At 33.7% G+C, this 18,793-nt stretch overlaps 2 protein-coding genes across 3 annotated transcripts; one reads left to right on the forward strand and one right to left on the reverse strand.

Annotated features, from left to right (window-relative positions):
* Positions 1-852: 852 nt before the first annotated feature.
* Positions 853-11,888, forward strand: LOC117337782 (bactericidal permeability-increasing protein-like). The gene is made up of 15 exons (XM_033898896.1): positions 853-1,097; positions 2,631-2,730; positions 3,075-3,194; positions 3,430-3,500; positions 3,821-3,975; positions 4,441-4,504; positions 5,164-5,255; positions 5,821-5,997; positions 6,507-6,581; positions 6,951-7,160; positions 7,847-7,914; positions 8,406-8,448; positions 9,596-9,659; positions 10,414-10,490; positions 10,786-11,888. The coding sequence occupies exons 1-15, from the start codon at positions 983-985 to the stop codon at positions 10,825-10,827; spliced, it is 1,473 nt and encodes a 490-aa protein (XP_033754787.1). The 5' UTR covers positions 853-982; the 3' UTR covers positions 10,828-11,888.
* Positions 10,569-16,432, reverse strand: LOC117337783. 2 transcript variants are annotated; one of them, XM_033898898.1, is made up of 6 exons: positions 16,107-16,432; positions 14,690-14,866; positions 14,299-14,388; positions 12,495-12,604; positions 12,042-12,088; positions 10,569-11,270 (listed from the first exon to the last, which is right to left on the reverse strand). In XM_033898898.1, exons 2-6 carry the CDS (start codon positions 14,847-14,849, stop codon positions 11,204-11,206), a joined length of 474 nt encoding a protein of 157 aa, XP_033754789.1. In that variant the 5' UTR covers positions 14,850-14,866; positions 16,107-16,432; the 3' UTR covers positions 10,569-11,203. The 2 variants fall into 2 exon arrangements, with proteins under 2 accessions (XP_033754789.1, XP_033754788.1); XM_033898897.1 differs by having other exon boundaries at positions 12,464-12,604; positions 16,107-16,396.
* Between the last annotated feature and the right edge of the window lie 2,361 nt (positions 16,433-18,793).

The following is an 18,793-nucleotide window of genomic DNA, read 5'->3' on the forward strand; positions in this document are numbered from 1 at the left end:
TCTTCCAGTTTTATGCATGTTTATCTATCATATGTTTGATTAATATTTTAAGTTTGAGTAATCGTCATCTTTAAAATGGCATTCGATTCATAATTTTAATGTCTCAGGTTGTTTTCCATGATTGAAAAGGCATTGACACCTTTATACTGCTGTTGGTGGAATTTGATTGAGATTATGTTATATTTCAAATCATATGAATTTTATTCTAACAAATCTTTCTTGAGAATAATGCACAAATAGTATTAGTGACATCATAATCGTTCAAATATCGGTTACTTAAGAGAGGAAAATAATGATAATGGAGGGAAAATCGAAATATTTGTGGAGAAAAATGATTGTACCTTAATATTCTTTCTATCATATATATGTAATATTAACGTCAAAATATCTTATCCTTTGATATTTTATATACATGTACATCATCCTTTTTTTACAAGAGTTGTCACGTATCATATAAAGAGCGTGTTGTGCACATCTTAATAGCTACACTTTTAAATTAAGCCTCGATATTTCATTTAAGTAATTAAATAGTAGAAAATAGTATTTTGAGAGTTTCAGTAATGTTTGTCTTTATATAAATCTTTTGATAATTTCTAAGTAACAGGCGACTGTTATCAACGGTATTTTTAGTTTAATGTTGACTTGCAGTATAGGTTAAATATAGACAAATTAATTCAATAGCGACATTTTCAAAAGATATCCGACCCGGAATAAAGTAATATTCAATTGATATTTATTAAGAGTGAAACATGTATGTATGCCATATTTTTATTTAACAACCACATAAGCGGCTGCTAGTACAATGTCGACCTAGTTTTCTACTCTGTCACTCGAGCGTAACACAACTGAGTACACAAGAGTACTGTTCTATTTATAGTCGGCGATACAGTCGTATGTATATATTCACACACACATACGTAGCAATATCAGTATCTGTAATGTTTATCCCTAGTCAGGAAGTTATCTGAACTTGACCACAAAAATGGCCAGTATATCAGCAATTTCAGTATTTCTTTTGCTGGTCAATTATCGCCTAAGCACAGCTTTGGTTAGTCCGGGCTTCAAGACTAGAATCACCTCCGAGGGCTTGACCTATGGTAAGTATAAACACCGGGATAAACTGTACTTATATGCACGTTTACTAACTAAGGTATATATGTATAATATGCTTATAAGTTCGTGTGTGGCACAGAAAAAGCTGATATATATACAAGACATGTATATGGTACTTATATATACTCATACCATTATTGTTAGCTGTTAACAATGTTGTTAAAGCTATAAATGATACATAGTCCTATACCTTTGATTCAGACAACAACATGGGGTCTCCCTATGATCTCTATGTTTGGATATCGAACGTTTTACTTCTCACCGCTGATATTGAAGCATGCGTCACGTGAACATCTTCACAGTTACATTTGCTAATGTGGCATGGGATATGTCAATAGTCAGTCATAGGTACAGCAACTAGAACAATAAAGGCAAGTTGATTTATTGATTGTTGATATTGATAATCTAGTACAACCCGTACAAGTTATAACATCTGGCTCAGTAATGCATATGTGCAGGGGTGGGGTAAACAACTGTTTATGTCGTAATGGTTGTTTATGTGAAAAACAGTTCATAAATAACTAACATGCCACAATGAAGTATCTGTATCTACATCCATTAGATTTTACAATTGTATTATGCCTCTTATATTTAAAGTGAAACAAATATGTCATGCGACAGAAAAACAAAAGGAGTAAGCAAATATGTCAACATGAAACCTGTATTGTAACGAAAAACCACCAAAGTATTTTGTTCAATGTTTCAATTTACCGATTAGTTGACTTACCATCTACAAATTCTATCAGGATCTCAATAAAGGGATCAATAAAGGTGATAACCGTAGCCCTCCTTTTCAAGGCAATATACACAGCCTTTACCGAGAACAATTAAAGAAAAATCAATACAGATATTAATTTATTTAAGAATATCTAGACAACTACATGCGTTGGTGTAGATAAGATAGAGACTGATGTCACTTTACCATTGATTCGTATTTATTTATTATTTATGTCCCCGCGCCATTTTAGTTTCGGATCTATAGGCATGGCTGTCATTCTATGATAACTTCGTTTCCACTCATGCACTATTTCTCTCTTTCACAGACACAGATATAGAACTGTATCTACATATGTCGTTGAAGAATGATAATATGCAGGTCATGTTCTGATTTGGTCATGGTATTATTTTTAGAGTATGGTAATTTAACTTTATATGTGCTTTTAATCAAAATGTGCACAAAAATGAAAGGACCAAAATAGGGAGACCCTTGATTAACTCCAATGGGGATATGAAAATAAAACAGAAGCAAATGGTTATCAAGAATTGCAGAACTTTTAATATATTAATTTATTATTATTTGCCACTCGATGTCCTTTGAATTGACAATGTGAGTTAGTTTTACTAACTATAGATAAATCTACTTTCATAACATCTGATATCTGATACATATATAACAGTTAAACTTTAGAGTCAATAAGTGTTATCGTCAGTGATAGCATGCTTCCATTGTCCGTTAGAGTCAGAAAGTAAACATTAATTAGCTGAACAGGTCAAGGTATGTCTATTTACTATTACAGCAAACAGTGTCGCCCTGGATGTGTTATCTAAAGCTATCATCGGTGTATCTGTCCCGGACCAATCCGGAACTGCAAGTATAGTCACATATCACCTCACAGGGTACGTTATACTTAGTTGCAGTGGTACAATTGGTTTAAATAAAAAGTAAAATCAAGCAATTTCGATTTTTTAATGAAATATTTTGTTGAACATGCTGCAAGATTAATCGAATAACCCTATTCTTTGTTGCCGAGGAATACGAATATATAATATCAAAGTCAACATTTCCTAAATGCAAGCAAAGAAACAAAACTAATAACAACCCTTCATGCGGAACCACTGTTTTGGGTTCCTATCTTCTTGTTTTTCAATACACTAGGATATGTTAAATTCAATTAAGACATCAATCCGTAATTTAAACTTTTTGTACAATATAGTTTTTAGGCCTGTTATATTGCTTGCAGGATTCATATAACTGAATTTAACAAGCCAGCCAGTCAAGTTACATTGAACCCTAATGGAGTGTACTGGACTGGGAACAACGCTGTTATACAGATGCATGGCAATTGGAGATACAACACACTGTAAGTCGTTTGTTTGTTTACTTTGATTAAATCAAGATTGGTGCTGGGTTTTTCCCCGTCTTAACTAAAGCGTCCATCCTTTTCGGCAAGGCTACTTGTAAATGATACCTGAGGTACAATTTCAATTGCCATTTGCAAGTTGAATTTGTTGTTAACACGTCAATGAATTTAGTCATGCCAATCAACTCTAGTGCATATTATCTTGATTTTGATAATTTTTACATTCTTGTTGTAGATTTATATCTGACAGTGGAAACTTCGATGTTTCTGCGACTGGTGTGTCCTTTCATGAGAATGTCGCTCTAAGTAAGTTAGTTCACAATTCCTATTTTCATTGTTACATTTTTCAATTTTGCCTACTTTCAAACGTGTACACCAGTCACAATCTTACAGAAAACGTAAAATCTAAATAAGAGTAATATGCTGAAAGATAAAGCAGAGCACATTTAAATGAATGAAACAGGAAAACATTGTTATTCTACTTCATTATGCATCTTATTTAAATATAAAAGCTAATTCATTTTTCAGCTATCTGGTAGACATTTCCGATACACATGGTTATCAATGTTGCTTTTCATACTCTATTGAAATGTTTATAATTTCTATTAACTTTTAATGTTTAAAAGGTAAAGACACCAACGGTCGTCCTCACATCAAAGCCTCTGGGTGTGGCGTCAGCATCGGCAGCGTGAGCTTGACGTTTCACGGTGGTGCTTCATGGCTCTACAACCTCTTCAGTAGTATAGTGGCGAACGATATCAAGTCGGCTCTTGTTGGCCAGGTGAATCATTAGGCGGTCGGGTGGCACAGTTGTAACACACTTGCCATTCACCCAGGCCGGGGTTCGATTCCCCGATCGAACGTGAAAAGTTTTAGGTGACCTGCACGGAAATGAGAGGGAAATTCTAATTACTAACATACAAAACAATATTTACCTATCAGTGTTAAATTGTATAATTCTATAGTGAATTTCCCGTAGTCATGTTTACATCGGGACACTTTAGTAAGCCCATAAGACTGTATCATACGATATTATCCCACTGAATTTGTCTTTGGACTGTGTAGTCTTCCATCCTCTGTGACTGTTTGGTATAGACGAGTATTTCCTCGGGTTGAAAATTGCATAACAGTCTTCTTTATAAATGCTCCGTTTGTCATGATTTTATTTTATTTTCTCAAAGCAAATTAATATTGGCATTAGCTAACTCTCTTTATATTAACTTCCAGTATGTATCATTATGTATAGGTATGTGGGGCTGTGACCGATCTGATCAACACAAACGGAGAAAATGCTTTGTCAAAATTACCAGGTAAGTTCATTGACATTTTAACGAGGCTGTCTCTCTTTATTTCTCTGGTGATTCTGAGAAAAAAGTCTTTCTACATGGACCACCATTTATGATATGAAATATGCAACCTGCACTATATAATGAGTCAGAGATAACAAGCTGTAACCAGTATTCCTCATGTGTCATATTATTTTGTTTAGTCAGCTTGAAGATAAATGTTATGCTAAGGTCCTTGATGCTGGCGTTCAGTTTCAAAATTTAGGTTTTAAATAACATAATCAACCATTCAGTTACGTGACTCGGATTTCAATGCAATTTAATTATTATCTATTAAAACAAGTTACTAAATCTAGGCATCATATTAATGATTTTTTTTTTTTTTATGTTAAAACTATCAAATAAAATACGAACTTTATGAGATAGTGATGTTACTTCAATAGTTTCATTTTGTGACGTCATGATTGCCTGTGGATGGAATTATGCATGTTAGATTATTGTCTGTTAATATGATTCTTCTGGAGGAGAAGTTGTTATGAGAGAAAATAGTTATATACTATTTATTTGTACATCTTTTAAATGAAGTTATTAAGATGTGACATAATAACATTTTATACTAATGATATAATATTTACCTAGTGAAGTATGATAAATAGTATCTCCGGATTTCTTTTTTTTAACAGTTACTGTTGATATTGTGAATACATTTCTGCTGGACTACAGTATGGATGAACAGCCAATGTTTCAGAAGAATTTCATGGAATCATACCATAAGGTAATGAAAATGTTATCCCAAGGCTACGATTTCATTGTGTAGATAAATATGAAGTGGTATACAGAATATGTAAAAATCGAAACTTGAAATGATTGCAAACTGTTGTAATTTTTGGATTGGTATAGCACGTAATAATCGTGATTACTTATTATGTCATAACGGTTTTGGTGATGACTACCACTATTTATTTCAATGTAATAATGCTTTACTGACAGAGTTAAGGCACAAATACATTCCCAATTATTACTATAAAATTCTAAGTTTAACTAAAATGGGAGGCATGTTTGAACTTTTTAGCGAATCATTATTATCTAGAGTGAGTAATTTCCTCAAAAATGTAGAAAAACTTTGTATTTCTTTTTATTGCTTATAAATACTTTAGTACAATGTTTATACATTCTCGTATTTTCACGTTATTACCCTGTAAACTAAGTACATTGTTTTGTCATATTGACCTCTTTTTACAAACTTTGTGTGTCCTGAGTGAATAAAACATCTTGAATCTTGAATCTTAACTTTTATGATGAAAACAGTTTATTACATTAAATACAAATTGTTTATTTAGGGCGAGATCGACTGGAAATCTTCGCCTGCCCCGCCCCCATTCACGGCCCCGCCCCTCCCTCCACGGAACGACACCAGCCGGATGATGTATGTTTGGGTGTCAGACTTCATGTTAAACAGTATGCTCTATCAAGGCCAGCTGCACAAATTCTTTGCATATAACCTCACAGCACAGGACGTGAGTTTTTTACCCAGAAAAACCGTTTATAATGAAAATGCTAAAAAAAGATGAACGATCCCAACCTTCTCTTAGTATTGTCATTATAAAAGATCAATATAGTCAAAGAGATATGTGTTAAAGGGATATATATTTTGTTCCGTGTATCACAGAACATAACTCCATCTAATAGGATACATTATTTGTTTGTGTATAATGAAAGAATGACGATTTAGAAATATATATTTTCTCTTGATTTGTTTTTCTTTTTTTTTCACTATTTTCTATCCCTTAGGGATTTGCTTCAAAAAGAATATTGAAGAGTATAGTGAAAACAGATGGTAATACAGGGAGTAACATTCCAATAGGCAGTCTTCAAAACACTTTTACAGTCATACAGCTTTTATAGTATTTATTCTTCAACGTGGATATAACCAAAACGAATTAGCTGTGTATTACTTATGCGATTATAAAACATAAGTAGTGTTGATATGTTTCTATTGTGTTTCATCATCTAATTATATTTGCAGCTTCCTCTTGCCAACCGTTCGGCTTTAAATACGACGTGTCACACACTCTTGTGTATTGGCAACCTAATACCACAGGTTCGTGTTCAATTGTTATTCCAATATCATGAACGTGTTAAAGATATAATGAAAATATGTGTTTAACAAAGTTGAAATTGCATGGTGACATATATTCTATATATATATAATTTATATGCCGGCCCTGGCAAGTTCATATTGCCGAATCTCAGTTGAAAGGGGATTGGATGACTTTATCTTTGAAAGCTAAAGATTATCTATTACACAGACAGACATATTGGCTGACGGACGGATAAAGAAGAAAACTATAACCTTTTACCAGGAAGGGATTGAAGTCATCTCTACTGTCATCCTTATTCATTTAACATTACTGGTTTACATTGAATTATATTATATGCATCACGACACAGAATTTCATTTATTGTACAGTTGCAGAAGAGTTATCCGAACTGCCAGGTTGATCTTCACATGCGCAGTGCGTCTGTTCCAAGTGTTGCTGCTACTCCAACGGATGTTCTTGGTAGCGCCAGCGGTATCATTGACTTTTATGCGCGTCCTGTGACGGGAAACAACCGTGGAAATAGATTATTTAGATACTCTATCAGAAATACACCAGCCTACCTCTTCACGCTCAATGTAGTAAGTACTCATATCTTAAGCCAATTAAACCAAACTGGAATGTTTGAACGCGTTGTCTATGCCTTTTACTTCTGTGTTTGTTTGTTGGATGAACAGCCAAGGTCTTTTGAGATAGGTTCAATTGTAGTAGTTTGTGATTACCTCATTGAACAACATTTGGGAGGCCCGTCGCATGCCATCAAGTGTAATAAGGGTGAAATGTCATGCTCTTTAACACAGACCAGTCAAGTTTACAGCTTTCTGAGAAACACAAACCCCCGCGGGTAGGGAGTTTGGAACCACGCACCTCGAACTTTCACATGAGATTACGTGGACGGCTCTCCAACCGATTGAGCTCTCGCGGCTAAAAATCAATTGTTGCAAAAGTCACATGTGTCACATCTTTTAATATACATCAGAATATCTTAAAGGTATTCATAGTTAACTTTTTCTATTGTTATTCCAATCTTGTTGACTATGATAGTATGATATAATTTACTTTGGTCCAAAGTTTTCGCTTTTTTTTCTTTTTTTTTTTTTTTTTTTGTCGAACTTTATATTGCACATACATGTATAATAATCATCCTAGTCTAGTGTCCTAGCATAGGGAAAAGGGCCGATAGTAAGTTGATTGACATGATATGTTTCCTCTAAGAGGCACTTGATTAAGCGGAAGTGATGTCTTCAAAATGTGTTTTTATCTCTAGACCATGAGTACCGCTGCAGATGTTCAAGTGAAGAACGAAACAATTTACGGGAAGTTACGGGACGTGAAGTGAGTATTTTGAACTTCAACCCGTTGAAAACATTGAATGCGGAAATTTGTTTTGATATACAAAATCTTAATATTAGGGAGCCGTAAGCATAAAGTATTGTACAACCAGAATATGGTGTCATTTCAGTTTGATATCTCTATAATCCAGTTGAATATTTCACTTACTTTAACCAAGTACTAAAACGGTTAAAACCGATCCAATTGAACTTATTATATTGATGAAAACCTCCTCATGTTGTGTATGTCTAAATTATAGCTAATTTGAAATTAAAGTTTTACCTGCATTATTCTTGCATGGTCATGCGAGTTATTTCTGTTCTCTGAAATCGCCATGAAGACTTGATTGGTCCGCCCTAGATGCTATTTGCCAATCAAGCAGATATATAATTAAATAAATATGGGAAAACGGAATTATCACAACATGTAGGAAATCAATAGATTATTCCAATAATTATAATAAATTACTTAATAAGGCATTTGTTACATTTCAGATTCGGTGTGAAAGTGGTGAAAACAACAATTAAAGACATCAATGTAAGATAAAAGTAATAACTCATCCTTTGTTTTATGTTAGACTTGTGTTTTTAGAACACAAACATGGTGATGATATTTGACCAACATAAGGAGTTTACTAATCAGCTGAGTTACATACGTCTAATTAAGGATTGAATAATGTTATGTTGAGGTGTATGGGGGTATAAACCTCAATAGGTCTTGAGACAAATTTTATGAACTGCGAATTTTATGAATTGTCTCAAGACCTATTGAGGTTTATACCCCCATACACCTCAACATAACTTTATTCAATCCTTATATTTATATTTTTTTGATATTTTGTACAATATTTTGTCTTTGACAAATAGGGACTTGTGCTAGTATACCACAGAACTTACCGAAATGTACGTCATCACTCTTCGTCTACATATGGTTAATACTTTCAGGATTTCTTTCGCGAACAAACTTAATAGCGAATCAAAACAAATATTAGTTTTAAAGGAATTTATTTCATATAAATATGATCACTTTTGAAAAGGAATTAAAAAAATATAGTCCAAGCTCGACAAATGTATTCCTACGCCGGACTTGATATAGTTCATTGAAAAATGACTCGAGTTAACTGTGGTAGGTTCATTGAGTCTGAATTGAGTGGAAATATAAATATTAATAATTGAATTGTAAGCACTGACGGAATAGTGTGAATCTTGAAAAATAGACTTCGACAGATGTTCGTTTCGCATTGTTATTAGTGTGGATGCCATGTACTAATATTAGCTGACATTTAATATAAATTTGCCCCCAGTACAGAAAATAAAAATGACGTAGTGAAAACTATGGCGGTATACATTACGATTATTCTTCAATGTCCTTATATTTTATTTTACTCAAGTACCTTAGGTTTAAAGTTAGTATCATTTCATAACTATTTGAATAGGTAACAGTAAAGTCATTTTACATCCATCAGAAATTAAGTTAAATTAGACCGAATACTTGCATTTTGTTTTATATTTATTTATTGATAATCATTTATTGTGGTTTCTCAGAATGGAACGAAAGTTTTGAACAACCGGACCCATTTTTATGTAAATAGAAACATCCATAACTTATGATATAATGATCTGAGATCAATTATGTATTTGATCATTGATAGAAGCTATTTTTGTGCTGTGATTATTTTCCCCAGGACAAAGCCTTACAATTTATCATCGACATTGCCCTGAACACGGTTGTCATACCAAAGATCAATTGTAAGTACATAATTGAATATGTTTCTTAAAACTATTAGATTTTATTGAGTTGCTATTTTTCTAATTTACTTTTACAATTTCTAAAACGTGTAATGCATTTTTTCGGTTATAATAAACTCTCTTTACACTGTTATGTTAGTGTGGTACGAATGTAGTATATATGTGACACTCGTTTGATTCACGTTATCAATAAGTACGTTTGATTCACGTTATAAATGAGTACGTTTGATTCACGTTATCAATAAGTACGTTTGATTCACGTTATAAATGAGTACGTTTGATTCACGTTATCAATAAGTACGTTTGATTCACGTTATCAATAATTACGTTTGATTCACGTTATCAATAAGTACGTTTGATTCACGTTATCAATAAGTACGTTTGATTCACGTTATCAATAATTACGTTTGATTCACGTTATCAATAAGTACCTTTGATTCACGTTATCAATAAGTACCTTTGATTCACGTTATCAATAAGTATGTGCACGTTAAAAGCAAATATATATAATCATACTTGTTTTTCTATTAATCTGATGTCTACATTGGGATCGAAAGACATTTCAAATCCATAGCCAATAGATTATATTATGTTTATATATATTATGTATATAGAGTACATATACATTGGTCTTGGCTGGATGGCTTCTGCCAAGTCTTTGTTGACGTTAAAAAATATAGAAGCAAGTTATCGACAAACGTCAAGGAACGTCACATGTATATATTTTTTTTAAATTCTGTTCTGTAAATCACAGCTATTGGGGCGAAGGGACTTGCCTTGCCAACAATTGAAAATGTCCACTTCGTCAACCCCAGTCTGTCACTGATGCAGGTATGTTGTAAGACCTTTGTTCGATAAATCAAAGAATTCAGTTTGGTATATCAAATAAAGAAGCATAGCTTCAAAACATATTTACTAGTAATTTGTTTAATTGACTTTACAAACACTGAGTGTGTTATCCTGAGTTGCAAGATCTCAAATTTCACAAAATTTAATCTTTGCTAAATATACCAGCAAGCACAGACAAAGATGCGCCGCCATTTCCATACATAAGATTCAATGGAATAATTCCGTTTTATAAGTCTGATGCTTTTCTCGTTTGACTTAACTATATTTGTATCAACAGAGAACTGTGCTCATATCCACGGACCTCCATTACGCCCCCTGACATCAAACATCATGACTACTTGTAAGGGGAGGCTACTTGTGAAGAAAAGTAATAGAAGTTATTTCCGAAAACAATTTGTCCAGCCAGGTCTGGAATATCAATAATGTCTCATCATGTCTCTATATTCCTGAATTCATATTAATGCAAATTAAGAATAATGTATGTTTTCCTTTCTACATTTTTTAATTTCTTCATTGACAAGTAATATGAATATACAGGGTTTCTTTTATTTCCATTATATTTTCTTTCTCGTTTAAGTTTGATTAATATTTTATCATTTCTATTAAGTCAAGTTAAATATGAAGGATATGAGAGATCATCTCAACAGATACGTTCCACGTCAGCTCTGTTCCACGTCAATCGGTAACGGTTATGTTCAACTTGAAACACAGAAATTCTTCTTCGTCTTGATTTTTGATTTTTCCGTGAACCTTGAAAGAACCCTGGCAATTAGAACAATGCTAATGTTTATAGAATATTTAAGGATTAACTGAAAGTTTTATATTTTGGAGATATTACACAAAAAATGGAGTGGACTCTAAATAAACCTCGAAGATGAGAACACGCTCCGAGTTTTTGCAGTATAGCTCCATAACATAAAAAGTATATGCAAGTCAATCCTTATGATTTAATTTACCATAGACAATACATGTGAAAATCTACTTTTATTTGTGTATTCTTTTCTCTTAGGAATGATTACGCGATTAAGAGTGACATAACTAACGGTGACGTCATTTTTTACTTTATGGTCTGATAACATCAGCCAATGGAAATCCTTGTTACAATCACGATTGAATTATATACTTGTTAATACCTTAAATTGAAATGTATCTTGTATATTTTGGAGTTTTCCAGAATACACAAAACAGTATTTATGTATGTATGTTTTATATTACAATACCATTGACTATTGGCTTGGCTTTCTTTGATTACGATTTCACTTTAGTTATTATTTTACTGTCATTGTTGTAATACTCGATTCCATGATAATTTGTTTTATGAATGTTGTATGAAATTGAATTCAATTTTGTTTTCTAAATAAACAATAAATAAAACATGAGCATGAGATGTCCATATTTGTTTGTTTGAAAGCTTATGATATTTATTCAGATATTTATCTCGCTCCTAATCTTAAAATTCAACAAAGACAATGGAAATAACTTTTAAAAATATATATGTTTGAGCTGGTAATGGATTTTGCCTAAATAACTTACCATCGGAAGTTGTCCAGCACCGCCAGTGTATGGGACATAATATTTGACTGAAAGAATAATGATACAAATGTATTTCATACTAATTTATTGCTACACTGATATCATTTTTATACACAATCATGCATTACGTTTCGTTCTTCAGCCAATATTTCCTCAGTTGTCCAGCATTCATTATACGTTGTGTCATTCAATCGGAAATGTCATTAAAGTGAAGAAAATATTGATTTAAGAGAACATTAATATTGATATTAATTTTAGTCTATGGCTGTTAATTGTTTAGATCGTTTTTCATATATTGATTGAAATCAATAAAATGTGATATCTTAAAGTCAAATCTAGTCTTTAGTCTTCGGTGTATTTGACTATAATAGCTTGCTTCAGTCTAGCTTGTTAAGTCATGAACTAGTGTTTGGGTTACCTACCTGACTTTTTAATAGGACACGTAATATTCACCTTCTTCACTAACTTCTCACAAGTAAAAGGGTAGTTAAATTCAAAGATACGATGCTTGACATCTGCCATGTAAACGTCACCAAGTAAAACTCCAGCAGAAACATCGACAGCTGCAAATATGAACATCTGTTTCACATGTCTCTAACTATAATAACGCTGATAACTGATAATCGATCACTTTATATTAAAACACTGAAACGCATGAAGCAAGAAAATGTCTGATACGTCAATAAAAACACTTATTCGCAACAATGAGTCCCGTACAGAACAATGCAAGGGTGATATCTGTCCATTCAACCTTGACCAATAACCATGATCGAGTGTAGAACTTGATGCAATGATGTCATGGTCTGGTGCAAAATCTGTTGAAAGGTTACAAAGATACGTCAATGATTCAGAATGATACGGGAAGAACGGACTTGGGTAACCCCCCCCCCCCCCCCCCCCCCAAAAAAAAAGTACTGTGGGGAATAAACATTCACCGCTTAATCCTACTAGTCACGTGTTACAATATAAAACTGGCCATTACCCTGTCGAAGTGGATGCAGATAATACGCGTTATTAGTAATGTTCAAGTGTCGTTTGTCATTTTCTACAAATAAAAACTATATAAAATCATCTTACTCTTACGGAACACGTTATTATAATTGCACAAACATATGTTGGAACTCAATCCTCTTCCCAAAGTAGAAAATAATAGAAGAGAAGTCCGAAGAATATGCTCAAACTCTTATCGTATGCTTAAAAAAGATGTTATCCCGAAAAGGCATAGTATCAAAATGAAACATGATTGATTATTCATGGAGGACACTCAGAACCACCTACTCTTTTCGTGAAGTAGGCTGTCTCGTAAATACAAAAAGTTGTTTCACCTATAAACGTACAACATAATTTTACTTAACATGTTTACCTTATTCTGTAGTGAAATTTTGTTATTTTTATACTGAAGCTACGTGAAATACTACTATTTCCATACTGAAGTTAAGTGAAATACTACTGTTTACATACTGAAGCTACATGAAATACCACTGTTTGCATACTGAAGCTACGTGAAATACTACTGTTTATTCTGAAGCTACGTGAAATACTACTGTTTTCATACAGAAGCTACATGAAATACTACTGGTTTTTTCTGAAGCTACATGAAATACTACTGGGTTTTTTTCTGAAGCTACATGAAATACTACTGTTTCCATACTGAAGATTAGTGAAATACTACTGTTTTCATACTGAATCTACGTGAAATACTACCGTTTTTACACTGAAGCTTCGTAAAATACTACTGTTATCATACTGTAGCTACGTGAACAACTACAATTTTCATACCGAAACTACGTGAAATGCCACTGTTTTTATTCTAAAGCTACATCAAATAATACTGTTTTCATACTGCAGCTACGTGACATGCTACTGTTTTCATACTGAAGCTACCTGAAATGCTGTTATTATCATATAGAAGCTATGTGAAATACTATCGTTATCATACTGAAGCTATGTGAAATACAACTGCTATCGTACTGACGTTATACTGAAATACTACTTTTGACATACTCAAGCTACGTGAAATACTACTGTTTTCATACTGAAGCTACGTGAAATACTACTGTTTTCATACTGAAGCTACGTGAAATACTTTTGTTTTTCTTCTTAACCTACGTGAAAAACTACTGTTTTCATACTGAAACTAGGTGGAATTCCTAAAAATGGACTGAAATACCCCACTCGTATGGTTCACCAGGAATATTCTGTGGGGAAAGTAATTTTCAATTATTAAGATTCGTGTTCGAATTTGTTTAATACGTACGTGCAGTGATGTTGACGGCGAAGGCGATATCCTGTTGTCTACCGGGGCTTTTCGGATACCAGCTGAGGGAGGCTGTGACGTTAGGGGGACCTGTCAATCAAGTATAAGATAAAGAGCCTACTATATTTCTGTATTTTGTGTTCATTTGTAGGCGTTAATTCTTAGCAAACAAGCAACTATTCCGGTGTTTTTTTTTAGTATGTGTGTTTATTTTTTAACTGTAACTGTTTAGATATCAAAGTTGCATTGCATGATCTTGGAGTGTCTAAAGAGACATTGATACTATTAATTATTCTAAAGCATGAATCGATAAAACCTTTGATAATTCAGAATTGTTATTTTGTTTGTTTGGTTGTTGTTGTTTTTTATAGCGATTTATTGTCAGTATTACCACAAATTTCTGCATGTCCAAAGGAGTTTTGACTGTAGCTCTGTTTAGTTATAACGTAACTCTCCAACACGTCCACCTCCTCCATTCGCTCGACAAACTGAGCAGATGCCCCGACAAATTGGCACGCCAGACATACGATTATCAGGATGAACACTCCCATTTCAGTTTACAAGTCCACTGAATAGAGAAACAAAATAACTGAAGTTCACTTGTTAAGTCCACGTATGTGGAAACAATATATTTGAGATTCTCTAGATGTCTCTTGCACTACGCCTGTTACAATCGTGATAACTTGGATTGAAATTGGAGATACATTTTCGTTGATAACAAAGATGAGGCAAGGAACAGAGGTAATACCCGGGTTATTTGAACGCTTGCTTTGAATGGTAGAGTAGAGTATCACCACTTGGCGAAACTCTTCCTTATGGTTACTGCTTGTTTTAAAAGTGTTGTATGAACAACTGACAAGAGTGTATTAGTTACCTTTTCTCGTGGAATTGATTTTGAACATTGTTAAAAGTGTCGCATTCATAGAAAAATTCAAAAGGAACCCAGCTATAGAAGGTACCGCTTTCATTTTTTCTTAGTAAAATAAATATAAGTTTCTCTTTGAATCGATATTAGTTCCAAGAAATATAAAAATAGAATAATAAATGAATAAACAAGAATGGTTAAAAATGAGGAAACCAATACATATCGACGTAAAATGATATAGGCTTACAATTCATCTTGTAATTAAAATAAAATCATAATTAAAAGGAGGTAATGAATAAACACAATCGCATCACAAATATCTTGATAGAATATATCATAAAAATCCTGTAAAATTGAGGGTATATGATTACAGGACATGAAGTAAATTTAAAAAAAAAAAAAAAAAGTATTTTATTTCAAATATCCATGTTTCTGTTAACCTACTTATAGCAAGGCAGTAAAAATATATTAAATAAAGATTAAAGCATATGTTAATTGTCAGTTTCGTTAATTAGTAGAACCAAAATATATCTTTACTTTCCATACAGGTCAATTAGGGTGTATATACTTATATATTGCAGTTGACAATAATGTCCCTTGTTCTGATTGATTAAGAGATCGTCACGTGCAAATTGATCTGTAATATACTTGATGTATATATATATCAGATGGATTCCATAATCCTAGTTAATAAATTTTAGAGGATAACGTATGATTATGTAATCAAGGCATTTAATTTGTATTTGAGTTAATGTATTCAAGCAAGACAATAGCCATATCACTTGTAAATACGTACAACAATTGTTATATAAAAAAGAAGACTTTTGATTGGTTAATATTACCAACCAGCTCTGTATGTACAGCATAGTGACTGAAATAATATGTCATTAATTGATAGATATAATTACTAAATTGAACATGAATCTTGAAGCAGATTACTTACCTGACAGGCCGACTGGTACGTCTTGATAACTGCGTTCACTGTTGACACTAACAAAAGACTTGCTTCCTCATGAAGTTAAATAAGGCCTAACTATTTGGTAACATGATCTGAAACAATGTGGCCAACAATTTACGTAAGAATACGGAATTTCCTAATCAGGAAGAATATCCGAGATAAAAGTATCGTTAGAGAAAGACTTGTTTTAAACTTTTATAATCGCCCCGCCCAATGAGGAAATAAATGATGATACCGTTCACAGGGAAATACTTGTGACAGATAGGCGAATATAGTTTCTACTCAACAGTTACCTGTAACATAATTTTTAAGTAAAAGACATTTTCCCGGTGGACATATATATTCAGATTGAATATCTCACTATTGAGGTACCTTATAAAAAGGAGTATATATCACAGACATTAGATAAATTGTTCATAATGATATTTCATAATAGCCAAAAGGTAAATGAAGTTAGGAAACGTGTGGGAAATAACGAACAGTATAAGTTTAATTCAGAGGTATTGGAGAAAGTTCAGCAGGTACGTAGGGCTTTAAACTTAGATAAAAGAGTATTCAGTTGAACTGCTTGAGGATTAAACCACCAAGTTAACGAGCGCAATAAATTGATTAGAATAGCCACTTCACAGGATTGGTGAGGGGGGGGGGGGGGGGGGGGTGAACGAATATGTTACTAACCCATTGGCGAGTGACTCTGATGATGGTCGGGAAATCGCTAACTGCAAAACGATTAAAAGGTTGAAAGCTAGAAGACAAAAGTTCAGATATGGAAGACCGAAATTTTAGACGAATTCAGCCATGATAGTTATACTCGTTCTGGCTTTGATAGTGGGAATACGTTTTGTCGTGACCAACAGAGCTCAGGGCCATGGAGATGTTTTTGCCTGTGGAGAATTCGGGCATTTCCGGAGAGAGTGTCCCGAAACCCCCAGGAGCGGGAATTGGTACCATGTAGGATACTGAAGTAAGACAAGTGGTAAGAGATAAAATAAACTTGTTTCGGGTGATGTTAAGGGATGGAATGATGGCAGCAATAGTCATGACGATGACAGTACATTCACTGATGATTATTTTGAATATGAACAAGGCACATAAGCATAGAGCTTTCATTTAGAATGCATTTTTAGATTGAAGATAAGTGAATTAGTACCGAGGTCTAATACAACTCTAGATCCACTAACAGCTCCATGATTCTTAGAACAGCGTTGGTGTTTATAGAGAAGCAATGTTGGCTCGTCATAACATTTAGTCAGGTTTTCACCGCATAGATGTGTTTCCTGGTATACTCAGTTGAGTGTTTTGAAGATACCACTTCGGCGAATAGAAAAGGCGCGCAGGGGTATTTGACATATTGTAGTTTGGTTGTAATGATAGGGCAGAATACATGAAAGCGTTTTGTTTGACAGATAATTTCAAATGGCATTGTGTTAGATAACATTACACAGGTAATGACCAAATGTATATCTATGTGTATGGTACAAGCTCATTCTTGTCTTGAACGATTTATTTTAGATAAAGAATAACTTTGTCAAATGCAGTTCTGATCGAAACATCTTGACCGTATCGATGTCAAAGAAATCTGTTAAATCCCTCAGTGCATTAGAATAGTCTTCTCAGACACGAGTCGAACTGGGTTCAGTTGCTAAAGTAATGACTCACCAGAAGTTGTATCACACGTGTCATGGTCTACGTATGAGGCTGAATTCAATATCTAGAGTAATGATGGTAGTTGTAGATTTTTTTTTTAAATCGTTAGTGCATCTGATGAGAGGCTTTAGAGTTAAATGGTTTTCAGATAACGACACTGTGGTAATGATAGCAAAACAAGGTTGCATAAAGTCTTTTTAAAGGATATAGCGTTGGATATGTGTCGGTTAATGGTGCAAAATCATCATATCTCATTAGAAATATAATGGGTCCCAAAGGAGGAAAATGAGAGAGCTGTTTTAATAGGTAAACGTGTGGATTTTGACGACTAGTTTATGGTTGAGTGTGATTTTTTTAAGTAGCTTGATCCGTGGGGTCTATATAACATCGACTGGTTCGCATTGTGGTAAGAGTACTGTATAGCCATTTTATTCCATGTACCAGAATCTAAGTCCTCAAGGCATTGACACTTTTCGGCAGATTGGGCCGGGAAATGGATGGTATAATCCGCATGTATACTTGATTTCTAACGTCATTATAGAACTTATTCAACGGTTATATAATGGGTTATCGGTTTTGTGGTTATTTCTATTACCCATGTTATGGGCTTCTAAGCTCATGAGGGTTGCCGGAAGCTTTGATCATTTCGGCCATTAAAACACTATCTTTTGTTTTTATTTTTCATGATTTCATTGGTTTGTAAATGTGTTTGGATATTCATCATCCTGGGTCAATGCCAGTATACCAGACAGATTATTTAAACGGTATCGGCGTTGGATGTTGGAAACCGCAAAGAAAGGATCTATTGAAGACAATATCCATGAGAGTTTGAACGTTGTATCCACCAGCCGTGTCTACCAAGGATTGTACAAAAGACTATAAACACATTTGAAGAAACGCCCCCCCATTCCTCATTTTCTGTGTGTATTTCTGTCTATACAATTAGGTGCCGTAGGTCGTGAGTTCAAGGTCAGGTTAGGGCACGGGTATTTATAAGAACAATGTAGCTTACTCACTGTGTGATG

Source organism: Pecten maximus, chromosome 11 (genome assembly GCF_902652985.1).
Source record: "Pecten maximus chromosome 11, xPecMax1.1, whole genome shotgun sequence".
Taxonomy (NCBI): domain Eukaryota; kingdom Metazoa; phylum Mollusca; class Bivalvia; order Pectinida; family Pectinidae; genus Pecten; species Pecten maximus.